The sequence below is a fragment of the Battus philenor genome, unplaced genomic scaffold (genome assembly GCF_028537555.1).
Source record: "Battus philenor isolate CCGP_79_NKW_IND1 unplaced genomic scaffold, ilBatPhil1.0.hap1 SCAF_11, whole genome shotgun sequence".
In the NCBI taxonomy this organism is placed as follows: Eukaryota; Metazoa; Arthropoda; class Insecta; order Lepidoptera; family Papilionidae; genus Battus; species Battus philenor.
Genome location: NW_027181673.1, coordinates 14,262,580 through 14,288,873, shown reverse-complemented (window position 1 = coordinate 14,288,873; position 26,294 = coordinate 14,262,580). Strand labels below are relative to the sequence as shown.

Below are 26,294 nucleotides of genomic sequence, written 5' to 3'. Positions count from 1 at the left end.
AATTGCCTGTATCAAAAATTGGCTTTATTCCAAAATAATTTACATTTTTTTTTCTAAACTTACAAAATAACCTATAGCAGTCGATTTTTGCAATTGTAAATATCAAAAATAATTGAGATTTCAAAGGTTATTTAATTATTATCATATAATGCGCTATCTACACAAATCACATATATCTATGCATACGTATTTGATTATTTACGTTTATCAGTAGTACATATAAATTTGCAATTGTTGCGAGAAGTCACTCTGGAAGGACACATCATGGGGTACAAAGTAGGCTTTTTACTGGCGACTCTACTCGTAGGGAGTTTAGGTGAGTTTAATACATCTACAAAGGTCCTTACAAGTTTTTTTTTTACTAAATACTAGTCATAAATGTCAATCAATGTGTCAAATGTTGTCATACAAAAATGCGTTACTAGTGTTGCAAAACAAAAATTGTAAATATCATAGTATAATAGATTCTATGATCCCATTCAATTATACATATGAAACGAAAATAAACGTAACAGAAAATTATGTAAATAAACAAAAATTGTTTAGTTGTTATAAAATGTGAAATTAAATGTGGATATTATATATTGTAAATAAGATTGTAGTGTCTAATAAATACGATAGGAGAGAGAGAGAGAGAGTTCTCCAATAGCGGGAGCTATAAAAAAGCGCAAAAGCCTTTTCCAAAGATCACTAAGACTACTATGCCGCGTCAACCATCTTGTGGTCGCTACTCAAGCTTTTCAATCCTAAAGACTCAACTGACCGAGCTATATGCCTGTAGTGCTATTTAAGACGAGAAATTCTTCTAAGTACATCGGTCATCTTGGTTTTTCTGCGAATATCCTCTAGCAGTGAAACTCTGAGTATAAACCTTTCCATTGGTATATGTGATTCCGAGCCCTCTTTTAAGCATGTTAGTAACGTTGAGTAGAATCAGAGGAAGTTGAAAACCAAACCAAAGATGCACCACATGACTGGACACGTTAAAACGTATTTAGTACAAAAGCGACGTTCAAAGCAAGAGTCGAGGATACGGATAGCCTTTATGATAATGAAGCTCCGGCAGAAGAAGGCACTATAAGGAAAATAAATTTAAAAACGATTAATGATACATTTCTAATAATTGACAAGAAAAGACGAACAAGTTTTTATCTTGAAGGTACTGATTAATTAAGGAATTAGAAACACAAATCACAACTCATTATGATATGAAATATTGTTGAATGAGATATTGGTAAAAATAATAGTTGTAATATTCATTATTTCTATATGAAACAATTCATGTATACTGGCGAGTTGCCCATGCGTCCAAACAGTCATGGGGAAAGGAGTATACATATATTTATGCCTTCCTGAAATTATCACCTTTGTATATAATGTGATGATCATTTAAATATCCGACACTAAAGCAACCGCCGGGAATAAAGGATGAACTCTACAAACGACCATGTCGGGGCTGACGGCGTAACGGTAAAAAAGGACACGGTTAATGAAGGCGATAAAGCTGTTTAGGCCGTAGAAAATATCTGCCAGCGATATTTAACAATGGAATTGGGGAAGGTAGGGAGATTTTAATCTAACGTCTGGCCAGCGATATGAAACGATCATCGACACGTTCGTGGCGTGAACACTTAGAGTGTTTGCGGTGTTATAATTGAGTGATCGCGTTGTTACGAAATTGTGCAATTATAGTCAGTAAATGTCCATGCCTATAGTTACTTCGGTGCCGTGAATAAACACATCTATTTAGTACAAGTGACATTTTAGTTCAAGCATGTAACAATTTTTTTTTTCATCATGATGTTATTTTCGGACGGTGATTATGTTATCTGGTGGTTACAGCATTCCCTAAGCCCGTCGAGGAAGATGATATGTCCCACCTGTATGGGCACTCCGATCCCACGGGCCGTATAGTTGGTGGGTCGTCGGCTGGTACCGTAAGGCACATGGTTGCGCTGAGCAGCGGTCTTATAGTGCGCAATTTCCTCTGCGGTGGATCCCTGGTCAGCCGCAACATGATCCTGACTGCTGCCCACTGCATTAACGCGGTCTTCTCCGGAGGTTCGCTCAGTAAGTAAGTATAACGTCTGGGTTTACATTGAGAAGTCTGGTGAGGAAATGATGAAAAGAATAATATTGTGGCAGCGTGTATACTTCTTCCTCATGTGCTCTTGTATTTCTCCAGCTCTCTCCGAGCGACAGTGGGTACCAACCGTTGGAATTCAGGAGGTACGCATTACAACATCCAACGCAACATCACCCATCCTAACTACGTGCAGGCGACCATCAAAAATGACATTGGACTGTTGAGGACCTCCTCAAACGTTGTTCTGAACAATAACGTCGCAACTGTAGCCCTCAACTACAACTTCATCGGCGGCAACGTGGATGTCGTCGTCACCGGGTGGGGACGAGTCAGGGTGAGCTATTGACAACTGTTATTAATTTATTCCTATCTTTACTTGTCACGAAGAATACCAGAAGAGCTCAATTTGACATCTGAATCTTGGATCTTAATTCAATATGTTTACTAAACTTGAAGTTTCTTAATGAGTCGTTGTATCAAGTGGTTAAAACATATCGATAGAAGGCGCTGACATTGACAAATACCTTAACCGCTGCCTCTCATATTTGACAACATAAAACATGTTAGGAAACAGGATTCTTCTAGATTCAAAAATCCGAATTAGTTTCTATCGCTTCTGCTATGGATTGCAATTCCTTCCTTACTTCTAATTACAAGCATGTATTACGAGTATGCCATGCTCTTAAAATTTAAGGACTGCATATTAAAATAAAAAAAAATGTGAAGTATTTTTTATTTAGAATAGGTATTTTTTGACATAATGTAATGCTGTTTGATATTTGGCATTTACATCAATAACAGATGGCATTGGCATTTATAGTTCGATCAGGTTTGGAAGGTAGAACGCTGAAGACGTGCTTTCAGTAAATTCACTCAATTTTTTAACAACCTCCACCTTTTTCGTTTTACTAAAGTCACCACGAAGCTGAAAGAATTTTTCGTCTGAAGCGATAGAGCGATGCATGCTGTTCATCACCCGAAGGCCATTGGGTGCTTCTTCTTTATTTCTTCCTATCATATTTTTCGGACAGGGATAATAAACCTTACTATTTCACCACCTCTCTCTATTATGCTTCACGATTTATCTATTTCTTCTCTATTTAATCCTTCATGTTTTCTATCATTCTCACAGCAGTCATATTACATTCCTAACCTGACTCTCCCCAATGACCATTAGTACAGCAGCAGTAGTATTTTAGCTGTATTTACCCGTAAGTGAAAATTGTGTAAAAAAAAAATTGTATAAAATTTTTTATAAAACGCTGTCGTGCCTCGCAGCTGGGAGAAGAAAGATCCATATCAAATAGCGGCAACCCTCTCCCAACTGTCTGCGTTTAGTTAAAGCGAAAGATAAATACTGTAAAAAAAACAGCAGCGATACAAATTAGAATTAATAAAAAAAATTACAAGATTAGTTCTCAAGTGACGATCGCCATGGGATCCCTTACTAGATGGATGTAAGCGTGTAAACCGGTCTTCGTTGCAATTTTTGGGTGATGCCTTTACCCTACAATGGACGTCTATCAGCTATATGATCATTGTAAGATTCTGTGGGAGTCGTATATACACTGACGTGATGTCTGAAGGAATAATAGGTGTAAGATTTTGTGGGCGAGCGTAGCCGACGGGCGAACTTAGTGTGCCGAATTAGTGCAGCGAGCACATGCACGCACCGGTGACGCGGGCGCAGACCTTTTGTTACTTTTGTTTCTTTTATTTCTTTTGCGCCTTTGTTCTATTGCCCGCTTTCACTCGGTCGCAGAGCACAGTGCGCCCCAGAGTCCTACGACGAATGCACGTCCTTTTTGCTCGCACTCAAGCGCTAATAAAAATGTGTTCGTGTGTTAAATAAATTGATAAAGTGTTACAAACGTCTTTTAATAAGACGCCAACTCCTTAATTCTTTCTCTAGGTATATCACATAAATTTTGTTTGTCACAGCATAATGGTGCTCTTTCCGCTGAGCTTCTCCGATTGAACAAGCAGACGGTAGAAGGTAGCCGGTGCGTGACCGAAGTAGCGCGCAGGGCAAGCCAGCTGAACATCCGTGCGCCTGCTGTCGAACCTCACATCGAGCTTTGCACCTTCCACTCCGCCGGCCGCGGCACCTGCAATGTTAGTATACACACTCAAACGAAAGCTCACAGACTAATATTAAATATTTAAAATTAAGTAGACCAACTAATTTAATATAGCTTCACATAATTTTCACGTTTGAAATCTAATATATAAAATTCTCGTGTCACGGTGTTCGAACTTGAACTCCTCTGAAACGGTTTGACTGATTTTTACCAAATTTAATATGCGTATTCAGTAGGTGTGAGAATCGGCTACTATCTATTTTCTATACCCCTAAGCGATAAAGGTTATTCACACTTAAAAAAAAAATTATTTTTTTAACGAAATTTTTGGTTTTTATTTTTTTATGATACAGCATGCAAGAATACATACAACCATAAATTTTCACCCCTCTACGATCAACCCTTATTTTTTATTTGTAAATTAAAATATCTTTTTTTTTTGCAAAACAACGTTTGGGGGATCAGCTAGTATAATATATATATAAGTTTGAATAACTCCAGGATGCTATAAACATGTTTCAAATTTCCAATTCGGTGTACACGTAATGCGATAAAATATGTTCGTTTCAATAATCGAAATAAAAACACAATAAACAGCCGATCATATATACTAACTTCATAAATTATGTGAAAAAAATTTCATTTCTTTGGAAATTAAAAAATTAAAAATCTTTAATATTATTACGTTGGTACGCTCTTAAACAGTGACAGTTGTCAGGTTACTTAGAACACAGAACGAACGTTTTCAAAATTCGAATGACATATAAAAATTATTTTTGTTTACAATCTGTCCTTGTACAGACTTTGTATATAAGTTATTTCCGTATCGAATTCAAACAGAAAATATAAATTAATATTAAAATTATAATTGACATTTTATCATTATCAGTAGTAAGCTACCACTGGCTTGGAAAGCTGATCTGATGAAAAAAGCCGACAAGAAATATGAAAGTTGCGACGAAAGTTGTTTCGAAATATATATAGCTATAAGAGGCACTTTATGGGCAATAATTTTTTCATATAGTTCTTATTAACATACTCTCGTTAGATTCTTCACAATTTCTTCTATTTTATCCAAACATTACATCTTCTATTTTCTCTATCCTCTCGTTCACAATTTTTACACACATCGCCTCTCTTTCTTGGCCATAATCTTTAGATTTACAATTTTATATTTTTAATTTGACATTATTATTCTTCTCTTAATTTGTAGATTAATTTTATTACTTACATTTATATTTTCGACCTTTTTAAGTTTTGATTTATGTCTTTTATTTCTTATATTATTTTGTTGCAAAATATTTTTGATATTGGCGAACTTGATCCGATAATCGTATTTCCAAAAGTTGGACTGAAAAAACATATTTTATCGTATACATTACGTACATTAGTACTTATCGGGTATTTTGTTTACAGGGCGACAGCGGCGGTCCACTTCTGACCACCAGCAACAATCAGCAAGTGGGCATCGTGTCCTGGGGTCTGCCATGCGCGCAGGGTGCTCCCGACATGTTCGTCCGTGTTAGCGCTTACAGGTCCTGGTTGTCGCAGCACTTGTAACTGAACCACCAATAAACGTTCACTAACTTCAAACGTCAAATGACTTGTATTTATTTCATCAACAATTCCTTTCGATCATCATCATTTCAGATGTAAGACATCCAATAACACAAATTGACGCCGCCTGTGTCCATCCATCTTTTGGTCCACCACTCCTAAATTACATATTAACACTTTTGTCGACAACTTTATCTTTAATATTTAATGGAATCAGGTGTTATTTTGCGGAAGTCCATCCTAAGTAAGAAAAAGACCAATATTTAGACACTTCCGCACATGCAGTGGTTATTAGTGCCACTCTGCACAAGCTATCTTTGCTTGGCACTAATCGGTGTAACATAACTCCTGAAGATGCCCAGTGGAGGGGTGAAACACGTGTTGAGTGATTTAACGGTGGCAGTTGTGTAAATCGCATTGTTTGCCGCATACGCATTTACCAGCGGGCTGGCGGGCCGTGCAATTCGTTGCACGACTACCACTGCATGTGCGGAAGTGGCTAAATATTGGTCCTTTTCTTACTTAGGATAGACTTCCACAAAATAACGCCAGATTCCATTAAATAATCAAAATTGATTTCATTCATTTACTATTCAAATAATTTCTTTTATTTTCCGATTTTTATAGTAAGTTTTGACAATATAACGCTATGTTTTTGGACAATTAAATTCTCCTTCCGTGCTCGACAAAAGGCTGTTACAGCTACTTGAGTGTTATAAATAACATGAGACGACGATATCACCCCGAAAATCGAAAAAGCACGCGAAGAATAAATACCGATGGAGGGATTGCAAGTGGCAGTACTTTAGTGCAAGTTGTATTAGCTTAAGCTACAAAATACACGTTATAATGTTTGTATTGAAATAGTCTGAACGGTAGTATCCCAGCGGTAAGGGACTAAAACTTTCGATCATAGGTCGCGGGTTCCATTCTCGGGACACAATCTTATATAATTCACACTTTGTGCATTGATAATATAGGGTTTCCACTGCTCATAAATAAGTTTCCAGAGGATGGAAAGCGCCCTTTACGTACCATAATACCACAAGGAAATCATGAATACGCCGCGTGGCGATTATGATATATCAACCCATAAATATCTTTGGACTTTCTTACAAAACAACGCACAGCGTTAAGAAAAGTGTTATTTTTACAGTTTTTCCTTTATAAAAACCTTATGCTTTTGAAAAGATATAACAAGGCGTACGAATATCAAAGGGCGTCTATATGCTAGTACGACGATAACATATTAATATCTTTACATGGTGATTAAAAAAATTGTTAATATATTATTTCATTACTTATTACTTATTTCTAAAAAAAAATCATCTACTTTCAATTGCCGTATATATATACAAAAATAAAAGAATTTTAAAAACATTTTTTTTAAGAAAGGCGATATAAATATTATATTATGTAAATAATAAACTACTTACTTACTTACTCCGCTGGCTCTGTGACCCAAAGTGGGTCTTGGCCTCCGAAACGAGAGACTTCCACTTTCCTCTATCTTGCGCCATCGTCTGCCATTGGCTGACATTCAATTCGCGCAAGTCTGCCTCAACGCGATCGATCCAGCGATACCTGAGTCTTTCCACTGGTCTTAGACCCCTCGGTTTTTCCAGGTACGCTACCTTCACGCTCCGATCCGATCCCATTCGCTCCAAGTGACCAAGCCCAATATATATAATAATAATAACAAAAAAAAAAGAAAACGACTATGATAACCATAGTTATAAAACTTAATATAAAAAAGCAAAGGCCAGCACGGATAATACTAGTAGTAAGATATAACCAATAAGCAAAGATTTGAGGGAACACCTTGACCTGGAGACACATAGAAGGATCTAGAAAAAAGGCATCGACCTCCATATCGATGGACCAACTTGAAAAGTGGAGAGATTGGCAAATGGGGTTTTTAGTGGGTTAGAGTCCGACACTACCTGGGCAACATTCCCAGGTGTCCAGGAGAATTTTCCCCATTTGCTAATTAGCTCGACAACATCTAATAAAAAAAAAGTGACCATGCCAGCGGATTCGTTGAGCTTTATATTCGCCAATAATATTTGGCTGTCTCAATTTCGGCATTCTTTCGGAGCCTCCAAGATCCGCCTGGATTTCTCGCTGGTCCCAAGATCTTCCGCATGATTTTGCGTTCCGTCACTAGCAGTTTTTGTTCTTCTTTCAAAATTAGCGTTCAAGTTTCACAGCAAATATGATAATAAACTAAATATAACATAAATGTAAACATAAAGGTTCGATGTAGTGATGTTGGAGCAGGTGTCTGTAGGCTGATATAATAACGACAGTTTTATTAACTTTGGAAAATCTACATTACGTCATTTGCAACAGCGCATAGAAAAAGGGGAATTCCACAGAAATATATAATTCTTTATGTACATCGTGCGAAAGAGAGCGCTATACAGTACTTCTCTACTTGAGTTTGGGTGACGATTTTTATTCTATGAACATTGTTTCCATATTTTTAAATCGGTATGTATATAGGCTTAGCTTACCTAAAAATAATAAATTATCTTCAAGACCTGCCGACCCAAGAAAGAATCCCACAACTTCTTCTGTGAAATTAAAAAAATAAACTACACATTTTCCACCGCAAGCCTTTAAATGACATAAAACCTTATTCTGCCCTGCGTAACATGAAAACTTTGTTTCTATAGTTGATACTTGCCTCATCCAAATATCGCTACAATGACCTGTTTTAACTGAGATACATTCACCCTTTTAATAACTGTAAACAATCACATTTTGTGTTAGACTATTTGTTATTTTTAAATTAATAGTATACGCCACTAGTAATAATAAGCTGGTGTTCTTCTGACTAGATTGTTTTAATAAAATGTTAAATAAAACTGACATCGAATAGTTAACTTCTTTTAAGGTAACTTTGTGAAGTTTTACAATACACAAGCGTATATTGTCTCTGTGATAATATCCTGTAAGAAAGTGATTTTTATGTGATAACATTTTTCAGAATTAATTGCTTTTATTATTATATATACAAGTGAATGTGATCATAAACATTATCGTCAGAGATTGGGGATTAATCTCAGGACAAGTTTGGGATCTTCATAGCTTTTAAAGGATGGAACTGCTGAAGTTAAATATTAACATAAAATCAAGCATCTAGCATTTTTTATATGAGTATCTCGCAAAGAAATGTACACTCAATGTCTAAATCACTTGCAATTGCCTCTTCGTTCATGATTTGCTAATTGCTTAATATATTAATTAGCTAAATCTCTTGTGTGAATCTTTCAAAGGTTCCGTGTCATTTGCCTCGACGCCCCATGAAAGCCATCCTTTGTTTGTCCCAATATTGGACAAACGTTGGGCTACACACTCTATATTTGAACAAATTCCTGCCATCGACATCACTGCTCTTATAGAGCCTTCAGAAACCTTCTTAGTATATCACTGTATACATAAGAAATGTTTATAATTATAAGAATTTTTAAGCACACAGTCTTGAAGAAGATTGCGTTCTGGAAGAAACATTTTTAAATTAAGAACTCAATTGGTATCTAAAGTCGTAAGTCAGGTGTTTCCTTTTATGTGCGATCACTTTTATCTTCATTTTTTTACGGTCTGATCTTTCTACAATGTTGTAACAGGTTGCGCAAAAGTAATGTCATAATTTGATCGTGATATATAGATTTAGTTGTAATATGGATATATGTCTATATATACATCATAAATATCACAGCACATTGACATTCGGCGCATTAGTAAAAATTAATACACGTTCACATTAGGACATTACTTTTGCGCCACCCGTTATACAGTTTATTTTAAATGTATTGTCACCTATAAAAGAACACATAACAGAACCAACATTTTTACGATAACTTTTAATGGAATTTTAATTTGTGTACTGCTGGTGTACCTAAATAAATAAATAATAAATAAATAAATATATATATAAATAAATAAACAGTATTGTAGTTTCTATTGAAGTGTGTTCATCTAAAATTCTCTTAACGTACAAATGTGATCACGCTGCATGATCCAAAGTTGTGTATGATAAGAATAACTATATTTGCGACTTGTGACAAATTATTAGTCTTTACTACACCCTCTATACAATTAACTCTCCTTCTACTCCTTTTTAGCCGATAGGCGCCCACTGCATGGCATAGGCCTCCCCCAAAAGATCACCACGATGACCGGTTTTGCGCTGCCAGCTTTCAGCAAATTTCTGTGACCTCAACTATGGCTTCCACCTAGTAGCTTGGTCCATCTAGTGAGGGGTCACTTCGGAAAGTGAGGAACATTTTGGTCGCAACAGCCATCAAAAGCAGGACCCGTTGGAAGCGGCCTGTATGGAATGCCTTTGAATGACCTTGACAAGGTCATCTGTTCGCCTTGTGGTTGAACGTACTCGGCTTCACTTGCCGGTCCGTGGCTTCTTCTTCTTCACAGTCAATGGATGCCCACTGCAAGGCGTTCACCGATGATTACCACCATGACTAGTCTTGCTCTGCCTGCATCCAGTAACCTTAACTTTGTGGTTTGTCCACCTAGTGGGACATCTATCTGGTCGTGGTCATTCGGCCCCAACGGCCATCGATTGCAAGAGCGATGTGCTCCGCCTACTTCCACTTCAGACGAGCAGTTCTTCGAGCTACGTCGATGATCTTGGTTCTTCTGCGGATCTCCTCATTTCTGATTGCTCTCTGTGTAAACTTGAGCCTGCTTATGAGGCCGGTCTTAAGTGACCACGTTTACGGATCCGTATGCCATCACCGGCAAAACAAACATTGCAGTATTTTAGACTAGAAGAGGTTTGAGGTGCCCATACGAGTTGGATTCAACAAATGATTTCTTTTTAGAAGTTGACCTTATCAAGCTAGATGGTTTGTCCAAGGTAGTCTTCTACAACTTCGAACGTAGAACCTCCGACAACCACTTTAGTAGGCACGACATGGACATTAGGCATAGATTTAGTCTTGTCCATGTTTATTTTAAGGCTTATTTTTCTGGAGGCTCAACTGAGATCCTCGAGCATGATACCCATGTCCTCCATAAATAATTCTATTGACTCCTTAACGCGTTGATTCATATATATATTGCGGCTATAGTGTAGAGCAGTGTTTCCCAAAAGTGGTCTATATCGACCCCTAGGGGTCTATAACAACCTGCAAGGAGTCTACGTCAGCGAAAAAAATTTGAGGGTCCAGGAAATGAAAATGGGGGTCCACGATAGTGAATCTCAATATATACACTGATAGTACCTATTTACTTACATCATACTATCTTATAATATCAAAACATTTACATTATTTATAAAAGTACCTATGAAGTAAAAAAAATATTATATATGTTTATAAAATTGTGTAAGTTTTAGGATGTTAGTTACTGAACACGGAAAAACATGGTAAGGGGTCTACGTCACGAAAAAGTTTGGGGAACTCTGGTGTAGAGAGACCACATAAAACCTGTACCAGTTTAATATGATCTCCCTTCAACCCATGACGCGTTTGGAACTTAGCTCTAAGTCGACGGATGCCATTTAAGTGGCATCTTTGTTGTGGTCAACCACAAAGCTACTCTTTAGGCATTTCTCTCATGACGTCAACACTTATGTTATCACATAACAATGTCAAAAAGGATAATTATGTGCTTAAATAGATAAATGAACGAAGATTTGACGTTGTAATAAATAATCCTAACCGGAAAAATCAAACAATGCAATACTGTTTTTTGAAGTAGCTTTAATCAACTCATCGTAATATCAGAACTATGCCAGATAAGCAGAAATTTCGATAGTTTATCGTTCACAATCAACATATTGAATCAAATCTTGTAATTAAAAACATGTAATCGAAGCATATATAAATACGACGCAGTTTGGTAATCCAAAACATAAGCGGGTAGGTTGTGAAACGAAGATGGCGTTTAAAGTTAGCTTTTTACTGGTGTCGGTTCTGGTTGGTAGTTTAGGTAAGCTTATTTAATTACTTCCAAAATATTATAAAATATAAAAATTTTATTTGCCAAAATTTGCCACTTATGTATTTTTCTAAATAACCTTATTGAAATCGGTTTTGCGACAGAGTTGGAGAATTTATGTGATAATTGTATCAAAAAGGTCGACAAAATAATTTTGCCATAATTTGCCACGTGAGTCTTCTTCGATGTCTTCTTAAAATCGGTTGTCGATTCTAGTTGAGAGTTTAAATAAGCTAATTTGACTGTATCAAAATATTACTAAACATCGAAATTATTTTTGCCACAAATTGCCACATTTGTCTTTTAAGTTGTATTTATACAATCGGTTGTAAGACAAGTAAGCTTTTTACTAATACCGATCCCATATAACGCTCGATTATATCTTAAACCACTAGCAAAAATTAAAGGAGTTTGGCTGGGAGTCCTATGATTTAAAGATCTTGATATTTCCACCTATTCCATCTATTCCAATTCTTTAAGCAGTGTCAGGTTACTATCAAAAAAAGTCTGACAAAACTACTTGCAACTATTTTTTGTTCAGAATTCCCAAAAAAAAATTTTATTGAAACAGATACAGCAAAATGTCTAAAATTCCTCAAAAACGTTCATTTTTTAAAAAAAAAACCAGTGATAGGTACGGTGTTAATTAGAAATAAAAATAAGCTGTGTACTCCTAGTTTTCGTATTCAAAAATTCAATAAATCGTTTATGGCGCAAGGTATACGTATGTACAATAAAAATCCACAATCAATTTTAGATGTACTGGAGAGATTTAAAATCAATATTAAATAAAATATTGAAAAATGTATATTATACTATCCCATAATACTATGCTGATGTTAATGCGTGGATTTAAATGTTGTCGATGCTTACTCAGGAATCTTTTTTTCGCCGGCTCATCTCAGCAGAACTGCCTTCCGAGTCGGTGGTAGCTTCCTGTAGGGACAACAATTCCGACATTTTATGTTGATTGACGATTCGACTATGCCTGTAATAATCTATTCGAAAAAAAGTCATGAAACAGAATAGCATCTGTTTTTATTTAATTTTGAGAATTGCGAAGGAACTTTTCTCTAACCTAATATTTAGAAATAATTTTTATTTCCCTTTTTCAAGGCGTAACTTGAAAAAGTCTTCATAAATTTTTTTATAAATATCTTAAATCTTTGAAAAAATCTTTGAATAGAAAAAAAACTCCTTACAAAAGTTATAATATATGTAATTATAATAAGTATAGTATGTGTATAAATAGCATATGTTCCTATAATTAAATATCTTTTTTATAACATTTGAACAACCTTGGGTTGACTGATAGAAAATGCCTAAAGTGCGCAATTACATTACGTCAAGGATTATAAAAAGGGTAAACAGATATATAAATAGATTGCCACTGCTTACAAATTTCCAGAGGATGGGCAGCAGTGTCCTCTGCGTACCATAATACCACACTGCAATCGACAACCCGCCTTCCAAGCGTTGCGATTAAAGTATATTCCCCTAGATATCTTTCGAGGAGACCTATTCCTTGCAGTGGGCGTCTCTCGGCTGAAAAATAAATGAGTTAATAAGCCAAGTTCTCACACATTGCCATCATAAAAATTCTTGAATGTTTTAATAAGATTTATTTAAAAATACACTTTTTATTTTAGACTTAAAAATAAAAAAGGAAGGTCTGTGATATCTTGTGAAAACTATTGTACATGAGAACTGACACCAATAAAGGATATGTTAACTCTTTACAGACGAAATTAAGTCGTTTCGAGTTTATTTTTATTTCTTGTATTTATCATGTGTCTGTCACAATTATTTTTATGAGATTTTAAGTGAAGTAACCGTTACAATTTTAATTACTTTAGAAATATATTTCAGAGAACTTCTGGCTTTTAACTTTTAAATAGGGAATACAGGTCGCTTTTGAAAAAGAAATACATAATTAATATAGGTGAGACTGTCCCATTATAAAAAAGGGTAAAACAGACTGATATACATCTATCCCCCTATTTACACGGTAGATGCGTTCCTGAGGAAAACGTGTAAATCGAAAATTAAAAATTTTTGAATTCAAAACCATGTAAATCGAAAAACTGCATGATTTTGCTATTTAACAGTTGCGGATTTTTTTCAATAATTTTAGGTGTAAACAGAAATAAAAATAAAATGCTTTGACAAGTAAAAATATTTAATATATTACGGAAAAACTGCTTTTTTTAAATATTTAATTACAATATACATTAAACAGAAGAACAAAAAAGAAATTATTCCCAATCTTTTTACCGGAATCGAAGGTTCGAATTCACTGTCATCAATCGAAGTTATTTGTGCCGATTAGATGTTTGAAGCAGAGATATTTACATTACGAGAGATGGTAATAAAATCGGTTATTAAAACAAAAAAAAAACCTATTCGAAAAACCGTGTAAAAGCGAAAACGTGTAAAATGAGTACCGTGTAAATCGGGGGATAGGTGTATTAAATTAATTAATTAAATTAATTAACTAAAATATGTCCAATGTCCTATGTCCAGCTTGGAGTCTGTCGAGAGAAATTATGATAAATTTCAATATATTATCAGATCATAAGATAGACAAAATTTAATTTCATGTTCACAATATGTTACAAGAAACACGTGGAAGATGCGCAATGAATAATTAAAAAAAACCAAGAATGTCGCCATCAAAGTTAGGTACAGAACATGTTCTGGCTATATGTTTCATTCTCTGACAGGAATGTAATGTTTATGGTTTAGACTTTTGTAGATGGTTCCATACAGAAATCTAATTTTAACCTCTATGTGAATGCAGAGAAAATATTTAATTTTATTGAAATATTACGAAAGTGTACTGATTTATTTAAATGACGCAATTAGTATTAACAGATTAAAAAAACTGATATGAGCCGGATTTGAGACTGGGACTCCGTTTGATTAATAACAGTACAATTACAGCTGATATGAGATTGTATTACTTATATTTATCTTTCACGTGTTTAAAGATTAAATAAAAAAAAACAGATAAAATTATTACATGCAAATAAACGATTTCATTTTTCATAACAAAATATAACAGAGAATTTATTCGAAATATCTTATCATTGAAATCGAAATGTACAGATTTTGGAAAGGAACAATTTCTCTGGAAATTTATTTGTGACAAATTTTATGTATCTGATAGAATCAGGCGTTACCTCGCGGAAGTCCATCTTAACTAAGAAAGGGACTAATATATAGCTACTTCCGCTATGCAGCAGTAGTCGTGCAAAGAAGTGCACCGCCCGCCAGCCCGACCGACCAGTGCCGAACACCCCCGTGTTTGGCACTGGTCTATCTAACATCTCCTGAGTTAGTATATTAACGGTGGTAGTAGTGTTCGCATTGTTTGTCGCACGCGCATTTATCAGCGGGCTGGCGGGCGGTGCACTTTATTGCACGACTACTGCTGCATAGCGGAAGTAGCTATATATTAGTCCCTTTATTAGTTAATTCTATGTAATTAATGCACAAAGTGTTTATTGTATAAGATTGTATCTCAAGAATTGAACTAGCGATTTACGATCGCAAGTCTTAATCATTTACCACTGCTCAAGAACAATTAGATGCACGACACTTTATTTCATAGAAATAAGAATTAAATTTTAGTTCATATCACCGAAGGCAATGTTATATTTTAATGTATTTTTTAAGTTTGAATAACATAAAAGTTATTATCCATAATTAAATAATTTTTTAGTGTCATCTAATAAATTTGAAATACGTCTTATAAGGTTCTAAAACGTAAATCAAAAAGAATATAAGATGAAAATACATGAATAAATATATTATTTTCAAGACGAAACTTCATTTACCAACAGCGTTCCCGAAACCGGAGTTTGATTTCGAGGACCTGTTCTATCACACGGACCCCAATGCCCGCATCGTTGGTGGCAGTCCAGCGGCTGATGGCAGCGTACCTTACATGGTGGCCATGTCCAGCGGAGCTATAATCAGGAACTTCATGTGTGGAGGCTCGCTGATCAGCACTAGACATGTCCTGACGGCCGCACATTGCATTGCTGCTGTTTTCTCCTTCGGATCCCTTAGCAAGTAAGAACTATAACTAATCATTTTAGTGAAGTAACATTAATCTTAGTTTAAGTAGGGACTTTGGTAACTTAAACCCTAATAAGTACAAGTTAACACTGTGATATTCAAGAAACAAGAAAAGGAAATATTAATAGTAAATTAAAAAAATAAAGGCACTGACATCAATGCTTGTAGGAGAACCTTTTTTTAGGTATGGGGTGGAAAGTCTGAGTGAAGAACAAGGTTATGTGAAATACTTATCCAGTTAAAACACCTCGATGATTGTCTTCAGTACTTTTGGAGAGTCCGCCAGATCTTCTACGGAACTCGCTGCTAAGGGAATAAGCTCTGCCTCCTTCTGCATCCTCATTGTACTGCAGCAACACCAGACCACTTCGCGTTGTTGCACTTCTCGAGTTCGCATTGAGTGGACGATGAAGACCCACCCTTAATGCCTGCGAACCCGATGGCTTTTTAATCACCTCCTACGACAGGCAGGGAATACCTCAGCCCTGTTCTAGTGAATCTGGGCTAAAGGGTGGGATAACCTAACCTAACCTAACCATTTAGATATCATCAGTATATGTGGATTAGTTTTATTTGACGAAAAGATTTCTTTCCGTTTTGATGTACACCAATCCTTACACTAAGTGACAACAACATTTTAATAATCTTAAAGTATTTATGTGATCGTCTGACTACTCAACTACAATTCTATTAAATGTAAAAGTAAATAGAAGAAAGTACAGAGACGGTCAAAGATCGCACAAAATTAAATTTGGTGTATTACATCCCGTGTGGAGGTAAAAATTGGCAAGCTATCATCGTTAGAGATTTTCACAATACTTAATTTGCTTTATCCTCATAGGATTGGCCAAAAATCTTATACAAGAGGTTGATCATTACATTCAAAGCAGGAAAGATCTGGTATTGTTTAAGCTCTTTTGCTTGTACTTCATGTTAAAAGCCTTTATAATATACTGTACATTGGATCTTGGTTGGTTTTCTGTTTCATAGAATTTTTTAGAGACGGCGCTTTACATTTCACTATTTTAAATAGTGTCTGTCAATCGATTGTAGGAAGCGGGTTTTATTCCCGGGATATAGCCTTATATATAATTCACGCTTTGTGCATTAATCACATAGGATTGCCATTGCAAATAAATAAGTCTTCAGAGGATGTGCGTAGCATCCTTTATGTATCATAATACCACACTCAGAATGCCTAGCGTAGCGATTATGGTATATCACCCCTAGATATTGTGGCATGTTCTTGAACGCAACTATTGCAATGTACAGGCAAATCTGTTAATTACCGTGTGTTCCATAATATATTAATTAAAGTAACTGCTTGTTTCATTCCGACGCCAATCCTTCAAGATTAATTTGGACACAAGGATTCCCTACCTGGAGTCCTATCAGGGTTACCTGTAATAGTTGCGTTCAGAATAACGCTATAATATCTTTGGTTGAGGAATGTCTTGCAGTGGGTGTCTGTAGCCTGAAACGACAAATGCTGTCTACTCTCCAATATTTTCTTCCATCAGTCGTCGTATGTACCAAGCATTAAAACATAATAAATTTTCTTTTCAGCTCTCTCCGTGTGACAGTTGGCACCAACCGATGGAACTCTGGTGGACAGCTGTATTCCCTTTCCCGCAACATCACCCACCCTCACTACGTCTCGTCCATAATAAAGAACGACATCGGTATCCTTGTTACCTCCAACAACGTGGCTCTGTCCAATAGAGTGCAACTGGTTCCTCTGAGCTTCGATAACATCGGCGGCGGTGTTCTTTCCAGAGCAGCTGGATGGGGAAGAATCAGGGTAAAAATTATTGAAATTATTATAAATAATTTGTACAAATATTGACCTGAATATATTTTTAACTCATATATGGCCCCAGTTTTCGAAGGCTACTCGTTTTCATTTTCATATTGTTGGGAGTTTGGGACGCAGGCTTTAGATTTCCAGGTTTAATGATTTCTTCATTTATTTGTTCATTTACAGTTTTTCTCTTTCATCCTTCACGGTATCTTTCGTTCTTTTTCTTTCTCCTTTCACCTGTCCTAAAATCTTCCACTCCTTTATGCTCTATCACGTTCTTACCCATCTCCTTTCATCGTTCTACTCCATTCTCAAAAATATTACTGGTTTAATCATAGTTGTGCTTATCACAGTTATTTATCTTATTTGATTATTTCCTAGATATTCTTCTACTTTTGTGGTTCCCCCATTATTGGGACCTCTCGTGCTCCCCCATCTGATTTCGGGATAGGGCATTTACATATTTTCTAATAATTCTTTCCACATACTTTTTTACATCTTTACTCTTCTTTCATTCGTCATATGATCTTACTTTCATCTTCTTTCATTGTATAATTCTCTAGCATTCCTTTACATACTAATTTCCTTTTATCCATCGCTTGTCTTCCTTCACCTCGTTCCTCAAATATCACAGGTTTAGGTAACTATTAAATTTTTATCGTTTTTGCTTTATTCTTATTTCTTATATTCGTTTAACACAGGTTATCATATTTTATCACAGATACGGTTTTCAATATTTACATTACTTTTGTTTAAGTTATATCTCCTATTTTTTGTGGTACATATTTTTTTGTTTTAATTACCTAGTATTTATTTTATTACTTATCAGACTCCAATTTAATTTACTGATTGCCCTATTGCCTGCCTATTGCCCTGCAGAATTTGAGGAACGCAAGACTGTTTTGATCATGGTTAACTAATGAAGTGGATCTTGAATTTTACTACTTCTTTCTTTTTATTATTTATACATATAATCAATCATTTCTCAAGAGGCGACCACGAATTGGTAGAGGCGGCGTGGTCTATAAAGTGGGTCGACGACATTGTACAAGTTGCAAAATCACTGAATTCGAGCAACTGTTACAGTGGACATTTGTCAGCTGATATAATGATGATAATCTAGATATAACATTTTCTTATTCTCTTTTTTATATGGCGGGCCATAAATTTTTGCACTTTTGAAACATGTGTAGAAATAAAAGTACAAATGCTATTTTGTTTATGATTTATTTACCGTAATTATCATTTATTAAAATTTATTTTTTAAAAATTACATCGTCGAGATGTGCTCCGTCTCGCCGTTGGCCCCATACTCTCACGGTTTTGGAGAAATCAAGTGTTGCTATTTGCAAAAATTTTTGGCTAACCCTATATTTAATTCAAGATGGACATGACAACTAAAGTTTAATTTTATGGTTGTAAGTCTTAATTATGGTAGCGTAATATCTCGTTTTTTGCTTTCCATGTTATCATGGCTCGTTTATTTGTTTTTTGCAGCAAAATGGCGCTTTATCAAACACATTGTTAGAGCTTCACGTGTGGACGCTCACTGGAGAGCAGTGCATTAGAGACATGGAGCGCAGGACCACTGAGCTGGGCGTCCGAATGCCGCCCATCGAGCCCCACATTGAGCTCTGTACCTTCCACTCTGCAGGACATGGCATGTGCAATGTAAGTTATTATTTTACTACTACTAATAATTACTTATTAACAGGTTTACTAATAAGCAAGTCTTGCAAGGATGCACGTAAATAGCAGGACATATTTTGTCAAATAAAACACTCTATCTCTCATTTAGACAAATATCAAGCAATTTTATAACGAAACGATAAACATAAATTGTTTTTTTTTTTTGGTGAAAATTAAAAACATTTTTTTCTTAGATGAATTATAATACTGCTATTATCACAACTCGTGTCTCTTCTTCCACCAACCTCAGAAACACTAGCATTCGAATCAACGTCCGAATAAATATCCCGTGTAGTGGTACAAAGTTATTATAGGATGACTCTTGTAATAAAAGACACGTGAGACTATGTTCACAGACTCGGAGCAATAGACAAAAAACTAGAAGCGCAATAGCGCTGCGTCGCGGTTTTTGGAACAAAATAACGCATTCTAGTTTCTAAGTTATCTATAATAATTTTATCTGTGTCTCAACACAAGTAAGGCAAATGAGAAGAAATTATTCTCGTATCTTAACAGTAATACACTTGGTGGTTGTGTAATAATTGATGATATATGTTTCAGGGTGACAGCGGCAGCGCTTTGGTTAACATTGCCGACGGCAAACAGATCGGTATTGTATCCTGGGGTCTACCCTGCGCCCGCGCAGCTCCCGACGCTTTCGTTCGTGTCAGCGCCTACCGAACCTGGATCAACAACTCCATACGTAGTGCTTAAAGATATTAACGTAAAATGATGAAGGAATGTGTGATATGAAATAAATAAGTAATTTTGTAATTTTTCGTTTTGCTTTTGTACCAATGTGTACAATTCTTTCGTACAAACAAAACTATACTTAACAAAGTATTAACACCTGTACAATATATAATATATGTTATACATGTAACTGTTTTCACACGGAATATTCGACTATATTTAGAACATAATTCAAATGAGCAAAAATGTATTTTCACTTTTATTAATTTTCAATAAACGTAAAGCTTCAGTACCAGACTCAGAAATTTATTAGAAAAACAATTCTGGACGGTCAATACTACAATTCAGTAAGGAAATGAAAATTCAACAATCTTCTTTCTTTTTGTCAGATTAACCCAGTGTTGCAATTACAAAAAGTAAATAACTACCACTGTTCAGTCTGTATGTTTTCTTTTTTTGGTTTTAAGATAATATTACCACACATATAATAAAATTAACTGTATACAATGTTTGTGCATTGATTGCTGATAGAATATTCCTCACCTTCTTCCCCCGTTGTTGTTTGACCTGATGGAAAATATTTCACACTGTCTCCTGAATATACTTGTTCTTTCGTTCTGAACATCTTCTTCAGCTATAAGACGTCCAATACTTGATATAAACCAACCCCACACGTTTCCAATAAGCCTGATTGAAAACGGCTTGTATCTAACGACTTCCGACAATCTTAACCCTTTTAGTGCCAAACATATATCAATATATGCTAAAAATAGCAGTAAAAAAGTGCATTTTTATAGATAATTTATATAAACAATAAAAATATTCACAATTTCCGTTATAAAACACTAGTATTCATAGTTTCTTCAACATTCTCTTCAGAAGATTTTACACTATAATAAAACACAATAAAAAACACAAAAAGTGAATACTACATATTGACAAGTCAATTATAAAAAAGTATATTTAAAATGAACAAGATTTATTTACAATCGTGTTTCCCTATGTAATAACAGTGCAATCTTTTAAAAACCTGCGCACGCCAAAAGTGATCAGTCAAAATCAGCGCTATCGGAACTCCAGCATTTTTATTAAACGGTTTTATTTAGTTCGACCCGTACGGAATTTGTTTGGATCAAAATTAGAAATTGTAATTTAAGCACCTTGCCGTTGTCAGATTGATCTGTAATTTTGTACACACATTTAATTAACATGACAATACAATATAATAAAATCAATAACATTATAAATCTAAGATGGCCGCCGATACAAAATGGCGGGTTACATATTTTTCCTTAACCCCCTCAATATGGGTATCAAATGAAAGGGCTACACTAGTAAAACACGATAATTATGACAAAATTTAAAATTCAAGATGGACGCCGTTCCAATAGTTCGGACTAGATACATATTTTTCCACAACCACCACAATATGGGTATCAAATAAACCGTTTAACTTAAAAGTTTTTTAAATGTATTTATTGAGAACTAGCGATAAGAGCGCAAAGGTGCTCCTTTTTTTATAGTGGCCCCCGCTATTGGTGACCTCTCGTTTCAACCCTATTTATTTGGGAACAGGGTTTTATATTTCTTTATTCTTTCTCATCTTCCATGCTTCACATTGTCTTTTTTTCTACTTTCTCTCATTCCACAATTCAATCTTTCTTTCCCTTCTATTCAGTTCCTCTTATACCTCCTCAATAACTGCGGTTGTGCAGTCTATTATTTACAATGTATTACTGATTTTATTTATTATGTTTCCTAAAGTTATTTATATCACAGCTTTATATCACAATTTATTTAAGTTACAATTTAATTTATTTCTACTAACCTTTTTTATACATTATACTTAAGCTACCTTCTGTGTTTATACATGTTTAAGTTTTATTTCTTTCTGTTACTTTATTCACCACAAACCTGCATTAACCGAGGAAGGCCTCCCTTTTTTCTTTTTCGGCCAAAATGGAGACGATTGTGGATTGTGGCCTCTTCTTTCCATGTGCCTATACGGCATTCGATCTCGTACCGGAGCCCTTCAAATGCGGGACATTCTGCTACCAGTTGGATCGCGGTCTGGTCCACGCCCGGTTCACAGAAGCACGAGGGGTCCTCCCCGAGCTTAAACCTATGAAGGTACTCAGAGAACCCCCCTTGCCCCGGGAAGAGCTGAGCCAAGACCGCGTCCACCTCCATGCTACAGAGCGCGCGATAGGCCACGACGGCGTCCGGGAAGAACTTCCGCGTTGTCGATGCCGTCGTTCCATTCATGCACCTGCTATTCCATTTGTCAAGCGTTCCCAGGTTAAGCTGTCGCTTGACGAATGAGATAGGGTCTCATATCCTGGTCGTCTTTTACTCTTTAGGGCAGCGTCCTTGGCCAGTTGGTCCGCCCTCTCGTTTCCCTCCGTCCCCGCATGTGCTTTCACCCAATAGAAACTAACGCTCTTACCATTCTCTCTTGCTTTCATACAATTCTCTTTTACTCTCGCGGTACTCCTTGGCACTAAAAGGGTTAATGATGTTTGTTCACCTTGTGGACGGATGTCTTATACTGCATTTGCTACATAATTTTTTCAAATTGATTTTTGTTTATATTAATACTATTTCTTATTTACTTTATCTGTCCGGTTCTTGGCTCTGGTCCTTTACATTATTAATCTGGTCTAGTCTATTTGTTATTATTAAGTATTGTCAACCTATCTTTATTTTTAAATTGTTACTCTCTTTTTCTGCTTACACTATTATGACAAGCCTTACGGCCTTTATGTCTACTTCACCTTATATACCTTATCTAACTTTACAGAGTACTATTCATTTATTACATTATTCATTAATTTCTATAATGTGTGCGTGTTATCTGCATCGAAAATAGATGACATTTGCCACACTTTTAAATGTATTTTAATAGAGGTTTTCTTATTATTATTTTTTAATTTCATTTAATTACTTTTATTACATTTAATTTTAATTTGAGTTGAACATTGTGATTATTATGGAGCTAGTTTTTATTAAATTGGGCTCCTCTAACATTATATCATAGACGTACTGTAGTGATTACCATAAACAGCCCCAACAGCCATCAGTTTCATGAGCCTGTTCTTCGAGTTACGTTGGATATCTCAGTTATTCTGCTAATCTCCTCATTTTTGATTCGACCTGGCAGTGATGCTCCACACATAGCCCTCACTATTGCTCTCCTTATGACTATGAACCTTTTTAATTCCTTCTCTGTGTGTACGTATTTCAATAATACAATTTATCATTGCCACCTCCTCCTCAAATCAGCCTCTTTGCTGAGGACCATGGACACAGAGTAAACTTTATCTTCGCTACGCTTGCCCTTCTTTGCCTATTTTTGGTGCTGCGTTGCGCTAAGTTAAGTGATAAATATTTAATGGAACCAGGCGTTACCTTGCGGAAGTCCATCCTAAATAAGAAAAGGACCAATATTTAGCCACTTCCGCACACGCAGCGGTAGTTGTGCATCAAAGTGCACCGCCCGCCAGCCCGCTGATAAATGCGTATGCGGCAAACAATGCGAATCACACAACTGCCACCGCCAAATCACTCAACACGCGTTTCACCCTTCAACGGGGCATCTTCAGGAGTTATGTTATACCGATTAGTGCCAAACACAGAGTCAACAGACTGGCGGTGCACTTTGTTGCACGATTACCACTGCATGTGCGGAAGTGGCTAAATATTGGTCCTTTTCTTACTTAAGTGATAAAATAAAATTTCCGTGGTGGGATTTTCGTGGATTATACAGAAGCCACGTACTTTCTCTCACGGCCAATTTTGCAGTAGATTAAGATCCTCAAGTTATAAAGCAATTACATGCAAGTTATATATATGATAAATTCTCGATAGCAGGATCATTCTTCTACAGGCGAATTCTATTCGTTTTTCAATCAGGCTTGAAACGGCGGAGTTTGTTATAGATGCCATTACTTATCAACGCCTGTTGTAATTTATTTCGTGAATTCGTTTGTATACAGCCTATAACTTAAGTAAGTTAGATATTTATTATTGATATGTTATGTTATGTCCCCTATCATATTTATGGGACAGGGCATTAGAATCTAATTATAATATATAACATACTTAATTAAAATTCTTATTTACTTTCACGATTAAACAATTTTTGAATATTTACATAGGGTTCTGTTCTGTTTATTTCAGCTTTATTTATTACACATTTGTTTTATTAATTCTAATTTGTATCGCTAGTGTTTTTTTTACAATATTTATTTTTCGTTTAAACTAAACGCAGACAGACAGTTGGGAGAGGGTTGCCGCTATTTGATACGGATCTTTCTTCTCCCAGCTGCGAGGCACGACAGCGTTTTATAATTTTTTACAATTTTTCTTACACAATTTTCTCTTATGGGTAAATACAGATAAAATTTATACATATTAACATTACACTTTGGAATAATCAATTATATATTAGTTGCTACATTATTTTATTTCAAGTCGCTGCCCAAACGCTACAGACCGTTAAATGCCTTGAGATTTAGGACAATGTGCCGGGCCAACTCATCAAAACATTCTGCTGTAGATTTTTCTTGAAAGGGTCCGGTAAGCTGAACGGAGGTATATTAAGGTTTTCACATAAGGTCACGTGGTTACGTCTTTTGGATGCGAATCGGGAAGTGTTTGAGTAAGTGATCAAAAGTCTGTACTGTGGAGTCGTCACATGGGCAAGTCTCATTATTGATTATTTTAAAACGGTGCAGGTACTGCTTGCAGTCCCCTTACCCGCTTAGTAGTTGTGTGAGATGAAAAGATGTCTTGATGAGTTTTCGCAGTTTGTTTATGTCGGTGAGTTTCGAAAGGAGTCCTATGGTATGTCGACCCTGTGCCGAGCTGTCGTATCTAGCCTGCCAAATGCGGTTGTGTTCAGCGCGGATTGCGCTCTTCACGAAACTCATTGATTTATTACACATTAGTGTTTTTTGTATTTCTTTAATTTCTTACCCGACCTGTATTATTTTCACGTGTATTCCTATTAATTACATCCTTTATTATCGCTCTTCAATATTTGAGGACGTCCATCTTTGAACGAACTTTTTGAAATTGTCGAACCTTACAGTGGGCGTCCATCAGCTGAAAAAGAAGATAAGGAATTTTTACAAAAAAGCACGTGTTCTTCTGGGTTCTCTATTCTTTCGATCAAGGTATCTCCTACTTGCCTGCTGACTTTATTCTGCCAGAAATTATTAGCTTGTAACATTAAAAAAACAAAAATTATGATTGGAAACATATGTTAAAGCTATTGCTGAAAATTCCAAGTATTTTTCAATGTTTTAAAGTTATTTAAATTTATCTTATATATAAATATAGTATAATGGTACAAGGTAAATGTTTATCTTAAGAAATTAAGGCATAATATTGATTAATTTCAGAAAATAAAACCATCCGAGTCATTTAATTAGTTCATTTGTATTTATATCTTAATATGTTAAAACACTTAGTCATCTATTTAATTGCAAAAATTATTCTTATTATTACGTATGTCGTTGTACATACAGCATTAATTAATCAGCCTACTTCTCGGTGCTAGTTAAGTATTTTAATATTCATAATTGATATGCCAAAACGACAATTAAAAAGATAAATAGACTATATATATAAAAGAGGCGAAGAAATACGGGATCCAGTCATTGACAGAACCAATATGGTGTTCAAACAAGTATTTCTGTTAGTGGCGTTGTTAACAAGGAGTTTAGGTAAGTAGCATATCATTATTCTTTTATTTTAAATAAAATATTTATAATGGTGATATATATTGAGATATATCATCATAATTTCATTTATAGCACCTCTATATCTGGGTATATATGTACCCGTAAAGGACCTGTTGAAAGCGGCTTAAAGCCTTCCGTAAACATATAACTATATATGTTCAATATGCAGGGGCGGCTTACCCTGTAGTGCAAGGTGTGCAATGCACATGGGCACGGAAGCGCCACGGCTCCCCCTGAGACAGCCCAGAACATCGTCTTGACCATCATTCTCGCTTAGTTTTGCAACAGAGATATGCTACAGGCATAAAAGCAATGAGTGTTATTCTGCCGTTATAAGAAGAAAGGCCGTAACTAATACCATACTGTAAGCTATACCTACTTATAAAATAGCTTGTTGGAATATGAAAAAACTTTTTTGTTTCGACGGTAAAGTTAATAGTTATAGCCGGGGGGAGGGGGGGGGGTCAGGTCTAGGTGGCGCCAGGGTTTCATTGCACACGGGCGCTACACGAGCAAGAGCCGCCCCTGTCAATAATTATATCATACTTAATAAAACTTTTCTTTTATATATCTTATAATATGTACAT

At 35.6% G+C, this 26,294-nt stretch overlaps 1 protein-coding gene across 1 annotated transcript; it reads left to right on the top strand.

The window, feature by feature from the left end:
- Positions 1–216: 216 nt before the first annotated feature.
- Positions 217–20,041, top strand: LOC137932499 (transmembrane protease serine 9-like). The gene is made up of 9 exons (XM_068776146.1): positions 217–316; positions 1,843–2,074; positions 2,186–2,420; positions 4,028–4,201; positions 5,584–5,724; positions 15,518–15,771; positions 17,344–17,578; positions 19,076–19,249; positions 19,829–20,041. The coding sequence occupies exons 1-9, from the start codon at positions 265–267 to the stop codon at positions 19,979–19,981; spliced, it is 1,650 nt and encodes a 549-aa protein (XP_068632247.1). The 5' UTR covers positions 217–264; the 3' UTR covers positions 19,982–20,041.
- The last annotated feature ends 6,253 nt before the right edge of the window (positions 20,042–26,294 follow it).

What these genes read in the sequence shown, in the direction of transcription:
- LOC137932499 (XM_068776146.1), top strand. Translation starts at nt 265, where the DNA reads ATGGGGTACAAAGTAGGCTTTTTACTGGCGACTCTACTCGTAGGGAGT. An exon ending in TCCTTCGGATCCCTTAGCAA is followed by an intron (nt 15,772 to 17,343) that starts GTAAGAACTATA and finishes TTTTCTTTTCAG; the next exon opens with CTCTCTCCGTGTGACAGTTG. An exon ending in CTGGATGGGGAAGAATCAGG is followed by an intron (nt 17,579 to 19,075) that starts GTAAAAATTATT and finishes TGTTTTTTGCAG; the next exon opens with CAAAATGGCGCTTTATCAAA.